Raw genomic sequence first — 24,445 nt, forward strand, 5'->3', positions numbered from 1 at the left:
TTTTTTCTTTGTTTGTTTTGTTTCTTAAATTCCACATATGACTAAAATCTTATGGTATTTGTTTTTCTCTGACCTATTTCACTTAGCATTATACCTTCTGGATCCAGCTATGTTATTGCAAATGACAAAATTTCATTCTTTTTATGGCTGAATAATATTCCATTATATATATACCACTTCTTCTTTATCCATTCATCTATCCATGGACACATGGGCAGTTTCCATAATTTGGCTATTGTAGATACTGCTTCAATAAATGTAGGGTGCATATATCTTTTTGAATTAGTGTTTTTGTATTCTTTGGATAAACATCCAGTAGTGCAACTACTGGACAGTATGATAATTCTATTTCTAATTTTGGAGGAACATCCATACTGTTTTCTACAGTGGCTTCACCAGACTGCATTTCCACCAAAAGTGCTTGAGGTTCCTTTTTCTCCCATCCTTGCCAACACCTGTTGTTTCTTGTGTTTTTTATTTTAGCCATTCTGACAGCCATTCTGATAGGTGATACCTCATTGTAGTTTTGATTTGCATTTCCCTGATGATGAGTGATGTTGAGCATCTTTCCATGTGTCTGTTGGCTATGTATTATCTTCTTTGGAGAAACGTCTGTTCGTGTCTTCTGCCCATTTTTAAACTGGATTGTTGTTTTTTTTTTTTTTTTTGGTGTTGAGTTGTGTAAGTTCTTTATATATTTTTGATACTAACTTTATCAGATATGTCATTTGCAAATATCTTCTCCCAGTCAGTAGGTTGTCTTTTAGTTTGTTTCCTTTGTTGTGCAGAAGCTTTTTACTTTGATGTAGCCTCAATAGTTTATTTCTGCTCTTGTTTCCCTTGCCTCAGAGATACATCTCTGCTATGGCTGATATCAGAGAAATTACTGCTTATGTTCTCTTTTAGGATTTTAATGGTTTCAGGTTTCATATTTAAGTCTTTAATCCATTTTGAGTTTATTTTTGTGTATAGTATAAGAAAGTGGTCCAGTTTAATCCTTTTGCAAGTAGCTGTCCAGTTTTCTCAACACCATTTGTTGAAGAGACTGTCTTTTACCTGATGTATACTCTTGCCTCCTTTGTCAAAGATTATTGACCATATAATCACGGTTTTATTTCTGGGTTTTCTATTCTCTTTCATTGATCTATGTGTCTGTTTTCATGCCAGTATCATACTGTTTTGATTAATACAGCTTTGTAGTATATCTTGAAATCTGGGATTGTGACACCTCCAATTTTGTTTTTCTTTTCAAGATTGCTTTGACTATTCAGGGTCTTTTGTAGCTCTAGAGAAATTGTAGGATTATCTGTTCTAGTTCTGTGAAAAATGCTGGTAGTATTTTGATAGGGATTGCATTAAATCTGTAGATTGCTTTGGGTAGTATAGACATTTTAACAATATTGTTCTTCTAATCCACCAGCATGGAATACATTTCCATTTGTTAGTGTTGTCTTCAATTACTTTTATCAATATTTTATTTTTTCAGAGTATAGGTCTTTCACCTCATTGGTTAAAATCTAACTTAGGGATTTTATTATTTTTGGTGCAATTGTAAATGAGATTGTTTTCTTAATTTTTTTTCTGCTACATCATTAGTGTACAGAAGTGCAACAGAGTTCCATACATTGATTTTGTATCCTGCAATATTACTGAATTCATTTATCAGTTTTATTAGTTTTTTGTGGAATTTTAGAGTTTTCTATATATAGTGTCATGTCATCTGCAAATAGCGAAAGTTTTACTTCTTCCTTGCTGATTTGGATGCCTTTTATTTCTTTTTGTTTTCTGATTGCTATGGCTACGACTTCCAGGACTATGTTGAATAAAAGTGGTGAGAGTGGACATCCTTGTCTTGTTCTTTATCTTAGGAAAAAAGCTCTCAGTTTATCCTCATTGAGTATGAGGTTCACTGTGAGTTTTTCACATATAACCTTTAATATGTTGAAGTATGTTTCCTCTAAACCTACTCTGTTAAAGGTTTCTATCATGAATGGATGTTGTACTTTGTCAAATGCTTGTTTTGCATCTACTGAAATGATCATATGGTTTTTATCCATTCTCTTGTTAAGGTGATGTATCACACTGATTGATTTGCAAATATTGAACCACCCTTGCATCCTGGGAATAAATCCCACTTGATTGTGGTAATTTTTTTAATGTATTGTTGGAAAGGCAAAGAATGAAACTGAACCCTTACCTTATACACAAAAATCAACTCAAAATGGATTAAAGACTTAAATATAAGACCTGAAACCATAAAACTCCTAGAAGAGAATACATAGAGAGGATCGGTCCTTGACATTGGTCCTGGCAATATTTTTTTAGACTTCGCAGCAAAAGCAAAGGCAACAAAAGCAAAAATAAACAAACAGGACCACATTGAACTAAAAAGTTTCTTCATAGCAAAGGTAAGCATCAACAAAATGAAAAATAGAATGGGAGAAAATACTTGCTAACCACATATCTGATAAGGGGTTAATATCCAAAATATACAAGGAACTCATACAAATCAATAGCAATAAATAAATAAATAATCCAATTTTAAAATGGGCAAAGGGGCGTATGGGTGGCTCAGCTGGTTAAGCATCCAACTCTTGATTTTGGCTCAGGTCATGATCTCAGGGTCATGGGACTGAGCCCTGCATTGGGCTCTGTGCTCAGTGTAGAGCCTGCTTGTTCCTTTCCCTCTGCTCCTCCCCCACTCTCCCTCTATCTCTAAAATAAAATCTTTAAAAGTATAAAAAATAAATTTAAAAAATAATAAAATGGGCAAAGAATTTGAATAGACATTTTCCCAAAGAAGACATACAAACAGCCTTCTGGTACATAAAGGTGCTCATCAGTGCTAATTATCAGGGAAATACAAATCTCAGCCACAATGAGATACCACCTCCCACCTGTTAGAATGGCTACTATCAAAAAGACAAAAGATAATAAATGTTAACAAGGATGTAAAGAAAGGGGAACACTTTTATGGTGTTGATGGGAATAGAAACTTGTACAATCCTATGGAAAACAGTATGGAGGCTCTTGAAGAAATTGAAAATAGAACTACCAATGACCTAGCAATTCTACTTCTCAGTATATATCCAAAGGAAATGAATTATTATGAAGAGATGTCTGTACTCCCATGTTCATAACAGCATTATTTACAATAGGCAATGTATAGAAACAACTGAAATGTCTTTCAGTGTATGAATGGATAAAGAAAATGTGATATATAGCACAGTTATAAGATGAATAAGGCCTGAGGACCTAATGTATATCACTGTACAATACATTGTTACCAACTGTAACAATGTATTGTAAAATTGAAATTTTCTAAGAAAGTAGAACTTAAATGTTTCACATACACATAAAAGGTAAATATGTAAGGTAATAGATGTGTTAAGTAACTCTATGGGGGCGTTCTTTTGCAATGTATATGTATATTAAACCATCACATTTTACACTTTAAATATCTTACAATGTTATTTGTTGATTACACCTCAATAAAGCTTAAAAAATGAACTGATATAATAGAAAATTTTATTACTAGACACTTTAAATGATCTTTGATAATATAAAGAAGTAGAAGACCTCAAGAAAAAGAAAAAGAAAATGCTGTGAAGAGGGGTTTGAATGGGTTTGGGAGGAGGGGTGAGGAGTAAATTTGAATCCAATGAGTCTGAGGTACAATTTTTAACTTTAAAGGAAACTACAGATCAGACAAATCTTTTGGATTTACCTTTATCTATTATTTATTTCTTAAATATATGTTACACTTCATATTTAGGCTGTGCTTCACAAACCCTGGTCTTTAAAGAACTTAATCTAGTACTAGAAAGCCATGTAAATAAGTAAGAGCAGTAAATGATGATAGAAGCATGTATAAGGTATAGAGGATAAAGCAATCAAGGTTTAGAGGAGGTGATGCTTGAGCTGACTTGTGGAAGAACAGTAGGTATTTGTGAGCCAGAAAAGACAGGAAGGACATTATAAGTAAGTAATAAGAGCCAGGTGAGCTGTGACCACTTATGTCTTACCTCCCTCCAGCTACTCTGAACTGCTTATAATATAGTTTTGCAAACATTGCAGATATTTCATGCCTCCATATATTTTATTCTCATGCTGCCCTTCCCATTGAAATGTCCTACCTTATTCAGATTGTCTCACAAGAATATGTCATACTTTCAGACTTTGCTCAAGCACACGAAAGTCCTCTTAAGGTACAGCCAGTAGCAAATAAATTAGAAAAATTACCTTTCATTCTTAATTTATTTCAGTTCCATCATATAAAACATATACTACTGTCAATGCAAAATGTATTAGGTCTGTGTTCATTGCTGTGGGAGGCAGTTTTCTGTATAGATAACTCAAATAAAAAAGTGACTGTGATATAAAGCAAAATAAGCTAAGGACCATGATAGTGTATAGATAGAGTACTGAAAGGCTTAACAAAGAAAGAGATTGAATCTAATTTTGGGCAGGGATACCAGAAAAGACTTTATGATAGAGCAGATGACTTGAGAGGGGTCTTGAGAGTTGATGCTAGGAAGACAATGGGAGTGGGAAAATGAAGGCCTTTAGAGGTTACAGAAATAATCTGAACAAAGGCATAAATAAGTGGGTTCCTTTTAGGAACACTGAATGCCCAGTTTGGCCTAGTAAATTGGGAAGTGTGAGAAATAACAACTATAAGGATAGGTAAAAGATATATTGTAGGAGGTTTTAATAGTCAGGTTGAAAAATTCTTATAATCTATATTCTTAAGGCTTCTACAGACTCATTTCCCCCCTTATAATCTACTATGTCCCATCCCCCTAGCATTTTGGGAGGAGCTTGTGTCATCTAGGTCTTTCCAGATTTCAGTGACTAAATTGATTTTATTGCTAATGATATAATCAACACACCACAGAAACACAGATTTTGACAGAGAATTTTTCCAAAACTCATTAATCAAGAAAGAAAAAACCCTCAAAAAACTGAGTGTAGAAGACTTACATCTCAGAAGCTATGATCTTAGACATAAACATAGAAAGGTTATATAGTTATAAAAGTTTTCTATAAGATACAAAGCTGGCTGTATTTATGGTTAAAATAAAATTATGATTTCACTTAATTATTTTTCCTATGGTCAAAAGGGGACTATTAGACATGTATCTTTATGAACAAAAATGCTGCAATGGTCCCCCTCAGGCTGTTTTGCCGAATTGATGAAAAAAAAGAGATGTTTCATAAACAGAAGATAGAATGCAAATGCAAAATATCTCAACCTAATGGGAAATACAAGTCTAATGACATTCCTTAGAACTTTTCCCAAAGTAATGAAAGAAAAATTCACTAAAAATTAATATATGGAAATCCTTTGACTCAGAGCAGAACTTCAAAAATACATATATAATGTTCAGAAAAATGTTTCCAATGAACTTGTGCACATAAAAAGCCGATTTCTTTGTTCTTGGAAAATACTTCCTGATAAGATTCTTAAGTGTTTGTTGAGGTAAAAAAAAAAAAAAAAAAAAAAAAGATGAATTGCAGTAGAGTACTTTGGACGTACATGTGGTCTACATATATATGCAAATTAATTCATTATGCTAACGCTTGGTACACAAAATCAGTACATATTAGCAACACAACACATCTGCTAGTTTAATCTGCTTTTTTATTTGAAGAAATCACACTCAAATTTAGTGTTTTTTTATTAATAATAAAACAGTAATGAAGCAGAAACACATATGGCAGATTCATTTAATAAAGATTGTGTAGCCCAAATAAAGTGTAACTTTCTATGAAAGGAAAGGCAAACTAGAGCCTGTAGGCCAAATCCTGCCTGCTGTCTATTTCTTTTTTTGCACTATTTTTAAAAATATTTATTTATTTATTTATTTATTTATTTTATTTATTTATTTGAGAGAGTGAAAGAGAGCACAAACAGGGGTGGGAGTGGAGAGGCAGAGGGAGGGGGAGAAGCAGACTCCCTGCTGAGCAGGGAGCCCGACATAGGGCTCCATCCCAGGACCCTGGGATCATGACCTGAGCCAAAGGCAGGCGCTTAACCGACTGTCACCAGGTGCCCCTTTTCCACTATTTTTGTAAATAAAATTTTATTGGGAACACAGTCTGAATCATTCATTTCCATATTGTCTAGGAGAGTTTTTGTACTATAATAGCAGAGAGTTGAGTAGTTGTGACAGAGATGATATGGCCTGAAAGTCTAAAATATGTAATATCTGGTCTTTTACAGAAAAGTTTGCTGAGCCATGTTCTAAAACGAATGTAGCTCCTTAAGGTCCAATTCAGTACACTGGTTATGTAGACTTTATGTATTTTTTTAAAGATCAGAACCATAAAATTTTTTCACTAGCCTTGGTCTCAGATTCAAAATTGCATTCACCTTCTGTAAGAGTGGTAGTGCCAACAGGTAGCCCAAGGCAACACCTTTACCCTGGTCCCTACCTTCACTTCCATCAGTTCAGCCCATTCTTTGACATGAACAAGAAATGTATTCTCTATCTTATAAATTCTGAGCATAAAAACATCATTAGAGGGGCTCCTGGGTGGCTCAGTCAGTTAAGTGTCTGCCTTCGGCTCAGGTCATGATCCCAGGGTCCTGGGATCCAGTCCCACATCAGGCTCCCTGCTCAGCGGAGAGCCTGCTTCTCCCTCTCCCTCTGCCTGTCTCTCTGCCTACTTGTGCTTCTCTCTATCTCTCTGTCAAATAAATAAATAAATAATCTTAAAAAAAATCATTAGAAGTCTATTTTTATTGATGTGTAAATATCTAAATAAAATAGTACACTACTAATAAATGAAATCAGTGTATTTTTTAAAAAAATTTTATTTGACAGAGAGAGAGAGCACGCACAAGCAGGGTGAAAGGGAGTAGCAGACCCTCTGCTGAGCAGGGAGCCCGATGCAGGGCTTGATCCTAGGACCCCGGGATCATGACCTGAGCCGAAGGCAGATGCTTAAGCAACTGAGCTACCCAGGGCCCCCCAAATAGTGTAGTTTTTATGCAAACATAACTTCAAGGGAAGTCCCTTAGCACTCCCTTCCAACCAAAGTGCCATCCCCACACCCTTCTACATATAAATTTAGAGCTGCCATTTCCTCAAAAACTGTGATTACCACATTGTAGTTATTTCTAATTGAGAAAACAGTAACATGTTTTTAGCCAAATAAAGCTAGGGGTTCATTATCAACATATATATCCTTATGATAGGCATGAAAATAATTTTTACTTTTTTTTTTTTTTAAGACTATTTTCTAGGGTTCCTAGGTTGCTCAGTCTTCAGCTCAGGTCATGATCCCAGAGTCCTGGGATGGAGACCCACATTAGGCTCTCTGCTCAGTGGGGAGGCTCCTTCTCTCTCTCCCCTGCTGTCTGCCACTCCCCCTGCTTGTGCTCTCTCTCTGTCAAATAAATGAATAAAATCTTTAAAAAATTATTTTATCAATTCTAAAATAGGTAAAGTGATCAAGTTTATGTTTCCTTAGTCAGAAAGCTGATAGCACCCCAGGCAGTAGCACACTAAATGCTTACATGTGAAAAAGCCTAGTGTTATTGTTTGTGTTTGGAAGCACAAACTTCCATTTTCATCTCTCTTCTATTTGATTACTTTGAAGCAGTGTATTGTTATTTCAATTGGGCAATCTGGAAACTTTATTAGACTAAGAAGGGTTCTCTTGTTTATTACTCTTTAATATGATATATATGATAAATACCTTGTTCCCTATCTTACTCCATAAATGTTGGATCTTATTCCTTTTCCCAGAATATTTTACTTTTTATCTGTCACTGAATGTATATGTAGTAAGGATAAAAGAAAAATATATATACTTAATATAAATATATAAACCTTTATATTTCTAAGATAGGCTGGGCTTTCAATAACTTCCGTGCTTTTAGCTTGTAGTGCAGTATGGTGTGTATCATTCATTTCCTCCACAGATAGAAATTTTGCCTTTTACTTTTATTTTATAATCATGTGAATTTTTTTTCATTTTTGTTAGTTTCCCCTTAACAACCACTTATATGTGCTTTAATCTTGGTCTACCTCTTATGACATTTGCTTTGAGACATGAACAGTTTTCTATAATCATCCTTTTCCCATATACTTCAACTTTCATAGCTGTAGAAACAAGTTCTATAGGACCACATTTAATAGAGTATTTGTCATTTTCCTACTAATTTATTTCGTTTTTTACAAAGAGATGTCATAAATGTTGAAAAAATTTATATTTTATAGCCCAAAGGATTCAGAAATCCTTGCAACTTTATAAACATTTCAACTTTTCCCAACAATTTGCTGACTTCATTCTCTTAGAAAAATCTCTTGTGTTTGTGATTAAAAAATGGGTTAGCCTGGTGATGAGTATTAAAGAGGGCACATATTGAATGGAGAACTGGGTGTTACACACAAACAGTGAACCATGGAACACTACATCAACAACAAAAAAACTAATGATGTAATGTATGGTGATTAACATAATAAAATAAAATTACAAAAGAAAGAAGGAAAGCAGGAAATCAATGAACCCCAAAAACAAACAAACAAAAACTGTTGACATCCCAGGGGCCTGGGTAGCTCAGTCAGTTAAGTGTCAGACTCCTGATTTCAGCTCAGATCGTGATCTCAGAGTTGTGAGATCAAGTCCCACGTCAGGTTCTACACTCAGCATGGATTCTGTTTGGGATTCTCCCCCACTTCCTCTGTCTCAATCCCCGCTCCCCCCCAAACGCTCTATAGTCTCTCTCTAAAATAAATAAATCTTTAAAAAAACACTATTGGCATCTCATTTATGAAATAATAGCTCATCTTGGAGTTACTTGCACCTGGTTTTCAGAGAATGGTAGGTTTCCAACTGTCTTTAATTCACTTCTCTTCAATTTACCTAGAATTGTAATGTCATATATTTTCTCTGTTCATATCCACTGGTATGTCCACGCACTTCGCGTGTATTCCCTTTTGATTTCACTGATTTACACTTTCTAATTTTCTACACCTTCATGGACTTAATACTATAGTAAAATTAGTTTGCTGTGGATTCTTTTTTTTTTTAAGATTTTATTTATTTATTTGACAGAGAGAGACACAGCAAGAGAGGGAACACAAGTGGGGGCATGAGAGAGGGAGAAGCAGGCTTACCGCTGAGCAGGGAGCCCAATGCGGGACCTGGGATCATGACCTGAGCCAAAGGCAGATGCCTAACGACTGAGCCACCCAGGCGCCCCTGCTGTGGCTTCTTAATCCAATAGGTGATGCTATTTACACATTTCAAAGATGATAAATGTCAAATATATGATCCTAAAACATAATAATTTTGGTACATCTATGTTTTTGAGATACTTCCTCAAACCATAATGTGGTCCTTGGGGCCCCACAATCTCTAACTTTATATAGTAACAACAGGACAATATGTATTCATTAGAAAGACAATTGGAAATCATCTCATTGTTAAGAGGAAGCAGGGTGCTAAATTTCTTAATTTCTCTGAAACATGTTTTCTTTTGTATAAAAGAGAAGTAATTTTTATTTCCCAGAGCCTTTGTGAGGATTAAATGATACAACATATATAAAGTATCTGACATATCACAGATTTTCAATAAATAGTAGTTATTTTTATTATATTCAGGTAAACATCCTTCTCATAATTGTATGTATGGTAGATATACATTTCGTGTAACTTTCCATTCTGAGAAAAATTACCTTTCCCTGCCATGTAGGAGACATACAACAGCTTTGTAGCTGTCCTACAGGTACGTGCAGCTTGGAAACAGGAGGGGTAGATGACATTTTTAAGGTAAAAGCACTGAGACTACAGAGGCCCTACTAGGGCAGTTTGATAGAGTTTTACTTTGTTCTTCTTATTTGGCTAAATGGTGCTATCAGCTTCTGGGACTTTTCCTCAAGAAAATATGAGTCACTTTTTATGATTTAGGTAAGTCCATCTAAAGTAGTATTCTCCTTTTAATGAAAGAAAAAATGGAACTTATTAAATAAAATCAACTTGTATGAAGTTTGATAATAAGTTCATGGTAATACCACCAGAGAGCAACAAAACTTATCACTGTATTAAATGAGGTTTTGTGATGAGCACTTCTTAAACATTTTCTTCCAGATCTTTCAAAATCTTTCCTGATTCCATTGTAAATATATTAAATTATGTTTCAACAATTCTCAGAAATTAATAACATTTGACAATATTTTAAAATTTAATTGCCAGCTTGGCCTAAGAGATTACCAAGCAAAATTTTATTTTGCTCATTTCCAAATCTAACTATCGATTCCCAAGTTTCTATTTAAAGACAGGACAACTAGAGTAGGCTGGGAAGATGGCAGAGTAAAAGGATCCTAGTTCAGCTCTTCCATGGATACAATTAGATAACACTCATATCAGTGTAAATCACCCAGAAAATGACCCAAAGAATGGCAGATCAAACTCCACAACTAAAGGTAAAGAAGAGGCCACATCAAAGAGGTTCAAAGGGCAACAGTGTCCCCAACAGTAAGGAACAAACAAAATGGCAGTCCATGGAGTGGGAGAGGGAGCTGAAGGCACAGAGAAGGAAGAGAAACAGACTCTCACACTAGGGAGCCTGCATGGGGAAGATGAATCCCCATAACCTTTGGCTTTGAAAGTGAGAGGGGCCAAATTTCATGAGTTCTTACAACCAGCAGGTTTTAAAACCTGGAATTTTAAAACTCAGTGGGGCTCAGCTCTGGGAGAGCCCAGAAGGCAAGAGGAATCTGAGTCCCATTCTTAAAGAGATCACAGGACAAACAGCTCCTGCAGATACAGCATAGAAGTGGCAGTTTGAAAAATGCCTGGGACATATAAGCGGGAGAGTAGTTTACTCATTTTGGAGAGTGTCTAGAAGGGACAGGGATCACCTGAAGACCTGACCAGGAACAAAGGAGCTGGCAGGCACTATCTCCATCCCCCTCCCCCCAGCATAAACACACTGCCACCTGGACTTCAGTGGATTTACCCTTTTCAGTCACCCTTGCCTAAGTACCCTGGCAGCAGTTCCCTTCCCCTAGAAGACCAGCACAAAGCTTGCCAACATCTTGTCTCCTGACCAGTGCACTTTGTGGATCCACCCAGGCTAGTCCCAGTCCCAGCAACGGTAGCGGCAGGTCTCATTTTGCAAGCAGACCGGCAGGCACCGTACTAAAACTGTGTGCCTCACACCAGCCTGGTCCCAGCAGTAGCAGCATGTCCCTGCCAATACACTCACGAGTCTGTTCGAAGTAGAGCCACAAGCCTGGTGGCATGCAAATAGCTCCTTCAGGGGCCAGTATCTCTTCAAAGTGACTACCGCTCTGGGGTGAGGGAAAGATAACCACACACTAAACCAGATAAATTTAACAGATATATTCAGAACATTCCGTCCTAAAACAACAGAACACACATTCTTTTCAAGATCACACAAAGAACATTCTCCAGAATAGATCATATATTAGGCCATAAAACAAATCTCAACAAATTCAAAAAGATTGAAGTCATACATCTTTTCTGACCACAATGCTATGAAACTAGAACTTTTTTCCAGAAAAAGTCTGGAAAGAGCACAAGTACATGGAGGTTAAATAGCATGCTCAATGAATGAATCAACCGAAAAATCGAAGAAATAAAAAATTACATGGAAAAAATGAAAATGAGAACACAATGGTCCAAAATATTTGAGATATCCCAAAAGCAGTTCTAAGAGGAAAGTTTATAGCAATACAAACCTACCTCAAGGAGCAAAAAACATCTCAAATAAGCAACCTAACCTTACACCTAAAGGAGGCAGAAAAAGAAGAACAAACAAAACCCAAAACCTAAGGAAGGAAATAATAAACGTCAGAGCAGAAGTAAATGGTATAAAAACTAAAAAAAACAATAGAACAGATCAGTGAAACAAGGAGCTGGTTCTTTGAAAAGATCAAGAAAATTGATAAGACTAACCAGACTCACACATACACACACATAAAAAGAGAGAGAGAGAGAGAGAGGAGTCAAATAAACAAAATCAGAAATGAAAGAGGAGAAATAATAAGCAACACCACAGAAATACAAAGGATCGTAACATTGTTTGCGTACCCTCTTTAATACCCATCACCAGGCTAACCCATCCCCCCACCCCCTCCCCTCTAGAACCCTCAGTTTGTCTCTCAGAGTCCACAGTCCCTCATGATACGCAAACAATGAATCATGGAACACTACATCAAAAACTAATGATGTAATGTATGGTGATTAACATAACACAATTAAAAAAACAATAAACAACAAAAAAAGGATTGTAACACAATATTATGAAAAATTATATGCCAACAAATTGGACAACCTAGAAGAAATGGAAAAATTCATAGAAACATATAACCTACCAAAACTGAAGCAGAAATAGCAAATTTGAACAGACTGATGTAATCAAAAAACTCCCAACAAACAAAAGTCCAGGACCAGATGACTTCACAGATGAATTCCATTAAACATTTAAAGAAAAGTTAAGGGTTCTAGAGGGGAGGGGGGTGGGGGCATGGGTTAGCCTGGTGATGGGTATTAAAGAGGGCACGTTCTGCGTGGAGCACTGGGTGTTATGCACAAACAATGAATCGTGGAACACTACATCAAGAACTAATGATGTAATGTATGGTGATTAACATAACATAATAAAAAAATAAAGTTAATACCTATTCTTAAACTTTTCTAAAGATCTATCCTTTTCAAAGATCTATTCTTTGAAGAAAAACTTCAAATTCATTTATGAGACCAGCATTACCCTGATACCAAAACCAGATAAAGACACTACCAAAATATAGAACTATAGGCCAATATCTCTGATGAACAGAGATGCAAAAATCCTCACCAAAATCTTAGGCAAACTGAACCCAACAATACATTAAAAAGATCATTCACCACTATCAAGTGGGATTTATTCCCAGGACGCAAGGGTGGTTCGATATTCACAAATCAATCAACGTGATACCTCACATCAACAAGAGAAAGGAGAAGAAGCATATGATCATTTCAGTAGATACAGAAAAAACATTTTTATCAGTTTTGGTAAAAACACCAACAGAATTTTTCACAGAACTAAAACAAACAATCCTAAAATTTGTATAGATCCACAAAAGACCCCAAAAAGCCAAAGCAGTCTTGAGATAGAGAAACAAAACTGGAGATATCACAATTCTGAACTTCAAGTTATATTACAAATCTGTAGTAATCAAAACAGCATGATACTAGCACAATAACAGACATGAAGATCAAGACAATAGGACAGAATAGAAAACCCAGAAATAAACCTATAATTATGTAGTCAATTAATCTTTGACAAAGGAGGCAAGAACATGCAACATGAAAAAGACAGTCTCTTCAATAAATGATATTGAGAAAACTGGACAGCTACATGCAAAAGAATGAAACTGGACCACTTTTCTTAAACCATACACAAAAACAAACTCAAAATGGATTAAAGACCTAAATGTGTGGCCTGAAACCATAAAAATCTTAGAGGAGAACACAGGCAGTAATTTCTCTGATATTGGTGGTAGCAACTTTTTCTAGATATGTCTCCTGAGGCAAGAGTAACAACAGCAAAAATAAACTATTGAGGCTCCATCAACATAAAAAGCTTCTGCCCAGCAAAGGAAATAACCAACAAATCTAAACAACAACCTACTGAATGGGAGAAGATATTTGCAAATGGCATATCTGATAAAGGGTTAGTATCCAAAAATATATAATTAACTTATATAATTCAACCCCAAAAAAGTAAATAATCCAATTTAAAAATGGGCAGAAGACATGAACAGATATTTCTCAAGGGGCGCCTGGGTGGCTCAGCCGTTAAGTGTCTGCCTTCAGCTCAGATCATGATCCCGGGGTGGATCGATCGAGCCCCGCATCGGGCTCCCTGCTCAGCATTCTCCCTCTCCCATTCCCCCTGCTTGTGTTCCTGCTCTCGTTATCTCTCTGTCAAATAAATAAATAACAAATCTTAATTAAAAAAAGACATTTCTCGAGAGAAGACATACAGATGGCCAACAGACACATGAAAAGATGCTCAATAGCACTCATCATCAGGAAAATACAAATCAAAACTAGAATGAGATATTACCTCACACCTGTCAGAATGGTTAAAATCAAAAACACAAGAAACAAGTGTTGGTGAGGATGTGGAGAGGAAGGAAACTTCACGCACTGTTAGTGAGTTTGCAAATTAGTGCAGCTACTGTGGAAGACAGTATGGAGTTTCCTCAAAAAATTAAAAATGGAACTACCCTACAATCCAGTAATCACACTATTGAGTATCTACCCAAAGAATCCAAAAACACTAACTTGAAAGGATATATGCACCCTATATTTACTGCAGCCTTAACTAGAATAGACAAATTATGGAAGCCACCCACGTGTCTATCAATAGATATAAATACACACACACACACACACACACACACACACACACACACACACAGGAATATTACTCAGCCATAAAAAAGAATGAAATCTTGCCATTTGCAACAACATGGATGGAGTTAGAGAGTATTATGCTGAGCGAAATAAGTCAGTCAGAGAAAGACAAATACCATATGACTTCATTCATAAGTGCAACTTAAGAAAAAAAATGAACAAAGGGAAAAAAAAAGAGAGACAAACCAAAGACAGACTCAACTATAGAGAACAATCAGATGGCTACCAGAGGGGAGGTCAGTGTGAGATGGGTGAAATAAGTGAAGGGGATTAGGAGTACTTATCTTGATGAGCACTGAGTAATACATGAAACTGTTGAATCACTGTATTGTACACCTGAAACTAATATAACACTGTTTGTTAACAACACAGGAATTAAAATAAAAAAATGAATAAAATACAGTAAAATATAAAATAAAAAGAGAGAACAAGATAATAGGCCAATTGATAAAAATAAATAAATAAAGACAGGATAACTGATTTTTGATGTAGTTAAAAGAACCTTGGAACAGGAAGTAGAAAATCCAGATATGAAACCCAGATCCACTGCTTACTAACTGTATGCATTTGGACACATCACGTAACTTCAATAAATTTCAATTTCCTCACTTGCAGAATATCAATAAGCTTTTTCTCTTACTAGGGTCATTTCAAGATTAAATGAGATAATGGTTCTTCAATAAATAGATTTCCTTCCTTTCATTTTCTCCTCTGACTCCACCTCTATTTGGTCTTGAAGGAATTGGTTATAAACCAACTCAGAATCAGCCATCGGAAGTTCTATGATTCTAAAGGTTTTGTAATGAGAAGTGGAATACCTGATTTTGAGGATTATCCATGGCCTTTCCTCTTCCTCTTCCTTTCTGCTCATCAGTCTCTTACTATACACTAGCACACCAGAGGGCAGGCAGAAAAATAGAGAGGACACAGTAGATTGCTTATGAAATTTTGCTAAATTGATAAATTAAGGAATAAATGATGTAAAATCAAGTAGTTGAGTTATATTTCAAGAGGTAAATCAATATGGGCAGACTATAGGACACTCTTAACAATCCCTTCAAGTGGACAGAAAAGTTGCAACTGAAACTTAATGTAGTCACTTTATGAAAAAAATTCCAAATTTTATATTCAAAATAACAAACCAGAAAAGAATCCTGGGGGTCACTGTCAATCATTTTCCAAAGACATCCCAGTTTTTTTGCTACAGGAAAAAGCCTACATGATTTTGAATATCTAGGCAATAAAGGAAATAGAGGTTATTATCCCCTTCATGAAGAAGGCTGTGGAGCCAGTGCCTCTAAAATATTTAGTCTAGTTCTGTTTGCTATAATGGCAGGAATACATAATGAAACTGGAGGCAAGCCAGAGAAAAGAAGCCAAATTGGCAGGTGAGAGGGAGACTAGAAACATTTAAATTCTTAGAAAAGAGTCCAGCATATTCCTGATAGGAATCAACATATCATAAATAGTTTAAGTTATCAAAGGCCTATTATATGCTGGGGACTGACTAGAATGCTTCCCTTTTTTTCAGATCAAAAATATGTTCAAATTATCACCTCCAATATATCTCATATGCATACACTTCTCTTCTATCCACTGCCATCACCCCAACTCAAGTCATCTTTCTTTCTCATTTAGGGTACTAAAATAGCATTCTAACTGGTCACCCTCTTCTACTCTGCTCCTCATAACCATGTTCCAACTTCCCAATCCATTGCCACCAGCATGATTGTGAAACACAAATTAAATCTTGTCATTGGCTTACATAGAATACTTCAGTGATTTTCCATCTACTTCGGGATCAAGTCCAAAGTAAAAACATGGCCCCAAAAGATTCAGCTCCTCCCTCCTTTACTAATAGCCCCTCACTTTACTTTTCCTTTGGCTCACCAAGGTCTATCCACACTGGCTTTCTTTCAGTTCCTAGAACAGCCAAATGCTTTTCCATATAAAAATAACCACCACCACCACCATTACAGCTTAAATTTCTCAAGTTTTTATTATGTGAATGCCTCTGTGCTAAGTGCTTTGAGTGCATTACCATGTTTAATCCTCACAAGAAACTCTATGAAGTAGTTATTATTTTTATCCTTTTACTGTTGAGAAAACAAATATTTAGAGAAATTAAGTAATTTCTCTAAAGCAAGATAAGACCAAAGGTGGAAATCTGTTATACTGCATATTCCAGGAATGTACTTTCTCTCCACTCTTCCCTAGCTAGATCATACCATGCTTTATGGTTACAACTTGTAGGTCATTTCCTCAAAGGAGACCTCTCATTTTCTGATCGAAATTTGGCACCTCTGACACAGTCCCTTAAACTTTTCCTCTATAGAATGTATCACAGTTTATAATTATGTATTTTTATGCAGGTATTTGTTTAAAATCTGTCAAACCTCCAACAGACTGTAAATTTCATGAAGGCAAGGATAATATGAATATAAATATAAATATAAATATCTGCTGAATAAATGATTGAAGAAAGTCATCCAAACCTTCTAAGAATGAAGTGTTGAATCACTCAGTGGGAGAGTCTGAGTGTTAGAAACGCTATTAAAATATTTTTGCCTGCAAAGAAAGCTGTCCCCTTATGTCTGTCTACTGATCCTAATTCTCTTGATCAATACTAAAAAACTAGATTCTTTTCTCTTTTATACCTCTTCAACTACTTTCAGCCTAGAAAGTTAAAGACAAAGAGGACTGGCAATTAAGGTGGGATAATTCCAGATTCATAAAAAAATAGTATGCTAGAGTGAAGAGGATGAGGGGCATCTTTTGGAATTACAGACTTTTTAGGGTACATTTATAGAAATTAATTATTTGCCTACAGTAAATGAATGTAAGAAGTATATAGATACGAAATATAGATGGGGCTACTGTGCTTGGCATGCTGTATCCCAAACTGGGTTCTAATTTGTATAGATCTAGAAAGAAACAAAACTGGAGGAGGTCCAGTTAAAGGTAATTAAAAAAGACTGTACAAAAAGATTGGGAAAAGTAAAACCTAGCTATGCAATTACAACTAACCTTAGTATCCCCAAATTACAAGACTGATGTCAGGAAATGCAATCATATCTTCCCATATCTCTTATGACTTTTGTTTTAACAAAACTCTGGATTAGATGAACTATATTTCTAAGATTTTGAAATTAATAAGATAAAATAAAAGCTGGAGATTACCAAGAGCCAAAATAAAATGTTCTTTAGGCATTTTATATATTTTAATTAACTCAATATAGTCACTGAAGTTTTTTAAGTCTATCTCCCATCTTCAATGACAAAGATGGAACCTCAAAGATGAAATGGCCCTCTTGTTTGATAATATATTTGATGTTTGAAGTCTCTCTACAACTTGTAGTCCAAGTGGCTGTTAGCTAACAAGTAAACATCCTCAGCTATATTAAATGACTTGATGATGGGGGGGATCCTTAAATCATCACATACACTTTAAATATCTTATAACTTTGTCAGTTATACCTCAATAAACCTGGGGTATGATGTTTTGGATTTTGAGATTTAGATTTTGAGTTTGGATCTCTAGGTTTAAGTCTCAATTCTGTGATTTGTTAACTATGTAACTTTGCACAGATTACTTACTGTGCTTCAGTTTCCTCATTTCAAAAACTGGAATAACAAAATGTGTCTTTTAAAATTGTTTGAGAATTAAATGCAAAGCCACAATATTAAACATCACTTTGTATTATGCCTGGCATATAGCAAATGCTCAATAAATGTTACTTTCTCTCTAATAATAGGAATCCAGTCTCTGCCAAGACAGTCCATTTCCACTTTAGACAGAACCGGCACTGGGTTCTTATACTGTGTGGAACTAGTCCAACACTACTAATAAGTAATAACACTTAGAAGTTTAATATACGATGTTATATTAAGAAAAGACGCTCTTGGGGTGCCTGGGTGGCACAGTCGGTTAAGTGTCTGACTCTTGGTTTCTGCTTAGGTCATGATCTCAGGGTTGTGAGATCAAGCCCCACATTTGGCTCTGGGCTCAACACTAAGTCAGCTTCAGATTCGCTCTCCCTTTCTTTCTGCCCCTCCAGCTCATGCCTCGCTCACTCTCATTCAAATAAATAAATAAATAAATCTTATCCCCCCCGAAAAAAAAAATGGTACTTTTAACTTTGGCTATTAATTCTAGTTTATATATATTTCTTAACAATTTGTCACTCAGAAATGGTAGAATTTAATTTCTTTGAGTGACCTTAGAGAAATATGAGTTACAATTATATTTGAGAAGAACTCTTGAATAATCTTATTGATGTAAATGTTCCACTGGAATTACCTTCTCAGTAAAAACAAGAACAAAAAATTCTCTTTCTAGTGATTAAGGATTAGTTGGTATGGCAACGATCTTTTAAGACTAAAGGGATTCTCTCCTTATTTTTATTAAGAATGACAAAAAATAAGAGTATCAGAAATGTATTGCTGTTTTATCACAAGACCAGGAAATATAATTGTTTGATTACTTGATATTGCAAAAACACTTTTTTAGAAAAGTTTATTTTTATTTAGGTCATAAGATAGGTTAGAAGGAAAAGAATTTGTTCATTTAACCTATTAAATGGTACCACTTGTTTTGTGATAACCCAGCACACTTTGTAAATAAATTCACTTGCCTTGCATCAATGTAATTTACTACTTTATAGATGTTATATGGGTTCATTTGTTAGAAAATATTTCAGCTGGCTTTCCCCAGTACAGATAATAAAATTATTTCTGACATATATGATTCAAATACAATACAAAGCCTCCTACTACTACAGAAATGTAAATTTAAACAAATCAAACTTTTTTTGAGGAAAGAAATTACAATATGCTTTCCAATACTTTACCTCTTAGCTTAATCTTTCAAATCTAAAGAAAAATATTTTCAGACCCAATAGCTTACTATTTTATGGCTTGGTAAGTTATAGCTTTTTAATAATGAAAAATATTAAGGTCAAATTTAGATTGAAATGATCAGAACTAAAATTAAAGACCAAATATTAAAAACAAGAATGCTCCTCGTATTATAAATATAATTTATATTGGACAAAAATATCAGTAACTCTATTTTCCCTCATTCTCTTGTAGAGTAGGTTTTATTTGTTACATCACAAGTGACTTTAAATTTGTAGGAGCTAAGAATTTTTTATTCTGAATTTAATTAAGCACAGATGATGGTTAACATGACTCCTAAACATGCTTACAGATGACAGTAAAAATAAAAGAGCATAAAATAAGCTTACTGTTTCACCAATCTTTCCAATGTTTCCTTGATCTCCTACTTCGCCCTGTTAATAAATAATATAAAGCTGTAAAAATGATTATTTTTCAAACAAGATCACTCATGACATTCCTTCCATTTTCATTTAATGTAATTAGTCAAATTCTTTAAAAAAAAAGCAAAGAAAACCTTATTTAAAACTCTGTTACAGTATTTCTGTGGAACATAGTCTTTCTACTATTTTCTTAAGTTACATTCTTCTATTTATGACTTTTAGTCACTTTTAAAACAATTTTGCAAATAGAATTTTTTAAAATGAAATATTTATTAAGGTGTACTCTGTAAAAGAGTGGTAGGTGCTGTGGAAGATATTAAGAAGAATAAAAATAAAATAAAGCCTTTGCCCACAGGAATGCTCTACTTGTTTCAGGAGAAAAGATCTCACAATGCTGAGCAGAGCAGAATACCTGCCACAGTTAAGAGGTAAGGAGTTCAGAGGAGCACACACACTGTGGGCTGGTTCAGCTAGAGTTGGCTTCACTGGGGAAGTGATGTATGCTCATAACCTTAACCACAGTCTGTAGTCCATAATGCTCTGAAGACTCAGTTTTTCAAAACTTGTTTGGTAGCAAACTTGACCTAACCTGAATTTATTTGACAGCAATGCTTTATCTGACCTGAGTGAGGCTATTTATAGTCTTGTTTATTTTAATTAATCTGAACACCCTTATATTGCACCACAGAAATATTAATGTTTCTAATTATGGTGTGCTGTCCCATGGCCTGCTGGTGGTAAGTAAAATGTAGTATATTCACCATATTACCTTTTGAAAATCCAAACATCAATGATTTCAAGTAATGGATTATGAAAATATATTTGAGTTGGGCTCTGAAGAATAGGTGATATGTCCCTGGTGATGAGAAAGGTCCATTTTTGATGTTGAGGAATGGCATGAGTAAAGGCCAAACAAAGGCATAGATTAATGAAATGTAGAAGATTAAATTCAGGGTACCATGTAGAGTTAATATGACAAGAATATTTGTTTTATTTATAGAAATAGGAAATCAAACCATCAACTGCTATTTAAGAATTAGTAATTATATTGCAGGGTAGAATAGTAAAATGTTAAGCTGCACTGAACAATATTGTAGCCACTGATAACATAGAGATAGCTACTGAGCATTTGAAATTGGCTGGTGTGAACTGAAATGTGATGTAAGTATAAAATCCGCACTAAATTTCAAAGACTTTGTAGCAAAAAAGAATATAAAATATCTCATTAATAATTCTAATATTGATCACATGTTGAAATGATAATATTTTCCTATTTTGGGTTAAATAAAATATATTACTAAAATTAATCAGTGCTGATTTTAAGCACTGAAACCTAATATTCATATGAGTAATCAATTGAAATGAAGTTTCAAAGACTACACAAATTTTCATTTCAATTCCTGTATGCACTTAGATATACAGTAAAGAATGAAGCAGGGGTGCCTGGGTGGCTCAGTCATTAAGCGTCTGCCTTTGGCTCGGGTCATGATCCCGGGGTCCTGGGATCGAGACCCGCATTGGGCTCCCTGCTCAGCGGGAAGCCTGCTTCTCCCTCTCCCACTCCCCCCGGCTTGTGTTCCCTCTCTCGCCGTGTCTCTCTCTGTCAAATAAATAAATAAAATCTTAAAAAAAAAAAAGAATGAAGCATTGCAGTAGTTTGTAAATCCTTGTTTTTGACTGACTAGATAGCTTCTTTAGAAAATTTGTGGCAGAATAATATAGATTATTTATTTTCTTGTATTTCCCCCTCCTTACCCAATACCCCTTTCAAACTCCAAGGGAGATGGACCGTTCTATGCTTCGTAGTCTTAGGGGAGGTTTGTGTTAACAGGCAGAAAGCAGAAGCTGCTTGCAGATTACCTGCACTCCTGCTTTAGTTTTCAGAGAGCCTGAAGGTAGGAGGTTAAGTTGGTCTTTGAGGGCAACAAGAGAGAAAGGAATAGTTCCCCAGGCCTAGGAAGAGAACAGAGATCCTAGGGTTCTGTAAAAGGTGGTGTGACCCTTAATCAACTCCCAAGTGCTCCCCCCAGGAATGCCACGTTCTCCAAAGGGAATGCCAGGTTCTAGTGAATAGCTATATGACACACCAAGACTAAAATTCCAGGGACAAATACAAGGAGCTAAACATGAAAGAACTCATTCATCTCCTGGGTTACAATGAGCCACTTAAACGCTAGGGTGATTCTAGTAAGGGGACAGGATGTCACTATGACTAAGATTCAGTTTCTTGCCTGTTTGACTAGATGGTAGCTCACAGGCGGATTCTTTTTAGAGCCATCTGGGAGAACAGCGATTAAACTCAGTCAAGGAGAATTAAGCTTTCTGTTTATAAATATCGTGTTTCCATTTTTGTGTATAACTTTTGTGTACAGAGAAAACATTTTAGCTCATTTTTCTTTATTAATTGACCTAAAAAAATATTGTTCATTTTTTTCTTAGATTCTACTATCACAAAAATAGCTTAATATAGCTTCTCACTTTAAGAAATTAAGCTATAATGCTATAAAGTTTTTGATTTTTCCTTAAGTTTTAAATTTGTATAAATCACCAATTCTTATAAGCTAGTTTCCTTTAGACCTTAGTGTTGCACATATAAAACCAGTGCATTACCTTATATTTGTTGGTGTTAAAAAGTCACACAAAACTTGGAAACAAGGCAAAAAATTAGGTGCCACATTCTTTAAATGACATAAAGTGGTGAAGGCCACCTAGTGATTTTCTAGGCAATGTCCTCAGAAACACTATACAATTGCTTAAAAGACCCAGACTTGATGAAGATATATATATATATAACAAATAGATAATATATATTTAGTGAAGTTATATTAATTTGTAGATTTCTGTCCAGTGAAATGGACAGCCCCCAAAATTGTGGTTTATTCTCCTATATCTCACCACAAATTTAACAATTTATTAAACTGCATATCTATCCAAATAAAGATATAGACATAAACACAGTCACAGTTATAGATATTTATAGACACAGATCTCTAGATGTAGATCTAGATATAAAGATATATAACTTTTCAAATGCTATTTGAGCCAGTTTTAAAATATCACTGGTTCCCTTATTAATAGGTTGAATAAAATCTTAGATGTTCATTTTATATTTTCATGAAAGTCATAATTTTATCTTTCTGAAAACTATACTTTATAACTCCTAATAAGTCAGCTACTTTACCTTTAAGCCTTCTGGTCCTGGTTCACCTGCAAAACCCTTTTGACCTGGTTTTCCCTAGAAGAGAACAGAAAAAAAGAGATACGTTTAATCATTTCCATTTTTGGAAATTTCCAAACATTTACAAAATTCAGACCATTCTATGAGATGAAACCCTTCAAAATCATTTGATAAATGTATTTTAGCATACCCACTAGTATTCATTCTGTGGTCTTTAACTGTCTACTATGCGCCCTGCACAGTTCTAGGGGTTGGGGATTGAGGAATGCACTAAGCCTACCCGCCTTCATAGAGCTTACATTCTAATGAGGATGATAACATTTAATAAAATAAGTAAAATATATAGTATGTTAGGTAGTGGTAAATGTGAAGGACATAGAGTTAAGCAAGGAAGGGAGATATAAACTGTTGTGGGAGTTTTGCTCAAATTTGTGATAAGCTTGACAAGGAAGACCTCACTGAGAAGATGGCAGCTGAGTAAAGGCTCACAAGGGACAAGTTGTATGACTATCTGAAGGAAGAATAGTCCAAGCAGAGGAAAAGAGCATGTGCAAAGGCCCTGAGGCAAGAATGTGACTGGTGTGTTGAAGAAACCATGAAAAGTCAATAAAGCTGGTGCAGAGTAAGAAAGGAGATTAGTAAGATGAGGTCAAAGAAAGGAATGGGGAATGAGAAGCCAGGTCATGTAGGGCCTGAAGGGTTACAGTTAGGGCTTTGCTTTTTACTCTGAATGAAGCAGGAAGACTTAGAAAAGTCTTGAAATTTGAGAAAAGTAGTGTCATTATCTATGTTTTAACAGGATCACTTTGGTGCAAGGGTGGAAGCAGGCAGTACAAAGAGGACTGAAATAATCCAAGTGAAAGATGACAGTGGCATAGACCAGGGTGGTAACAGAGGAGGTTATGAGTAAAACTGTGTGTATAATTTGAAGGTAGAGCTTACAGGATTTGCTGACAGGTCAAGTGTAAAATGTGAGAGAAAGAGAAGAATCAAGAATAAACTCAAGATTTTAATCTGAGTAAGAGACTAAATGAATGAGGAAGATTCTAAGAAGAAAGGTTTGGAGGGTAAATTGAGAGCTCAGTTGTGGACACTGTAGTTTGATAGTCTTGTTAGATATTTAAAGTAGAGAGATCTTGCAGTAGTTTTACATGTCCAGAGATCCAGAGGGTAGAAAATTCTGATCTGAACATATGATTTGGGCAATCACCAGCATTCTGATTGTATTTAAAGCCCTAAGACTGGACCAGCTCATCTAGGAGTGAGTGTAAATAGAAAAGAGACTAAGTCCACAAACCAAGCCCTGGGTTTTGTGGATTTACAAAATTTTGGAATTTGAAGAAATGAGGAAAATATGCAAATTTCCTGCCAGAGGGTTAGGAAGAAGATCATGTAAGTGAAGAAAGTGCTTCCAGGAGGAGGGTGTGATCTTGTCAAATGACCATTGAATTCAGCAACATGGAAGTCACTGATGACCTTCATAAGATCATTTGTTTTGGAGTGGTGGGGACAAGAATGGTTTCAGCAGATAGGGTGAGGAGAA

At 35.3% G+C, this 24,445-nt stretch overlaps 1 protein-coding gene across 1 annotated transcript in view; it reads right to left on the reverse strand.

Annotated features, from left to right (window-relative positions):
• COL24A1 (collagen type XXIV alpha 1 chain) overlaps window positions 1-24,445 on the reverse strand; it is a 414,236-nt gene that overhangs the window by 175,404 nt on the left and 214,387 nt on the right. Inside the window, exons 25-26 of the mRNA XM_027615241.2 lie at window positions 22,906-22,959; window positions 19,692-19,736 (exon numbers count right to left, since the gene is read on the reverse strand). Coding sequence (XP_027471042.2) covers window positions 19,692-19,736; window positions 22,906-22,959 — 99 coding nt within the window. The remainder of the gene's footprint in view (window positions 1-19,691; window positions 19,737-22,905; window positions 22,960-24,445) is intronic.

Source organism: Zalophus californianus, chromosome 4 (assembly GCF_009762305.2).
Source record: "Zalophus californianus isolate mZalCal1 chromosome 4, mZalCal1.pri.v2, whole genome shotgun sequence".
Lineage (NCBI taxonomy): Eukaryota > Metazoa > Chordata > Mammalia > Carnivora > Otariidae > Zalophus > Zalophus californianus.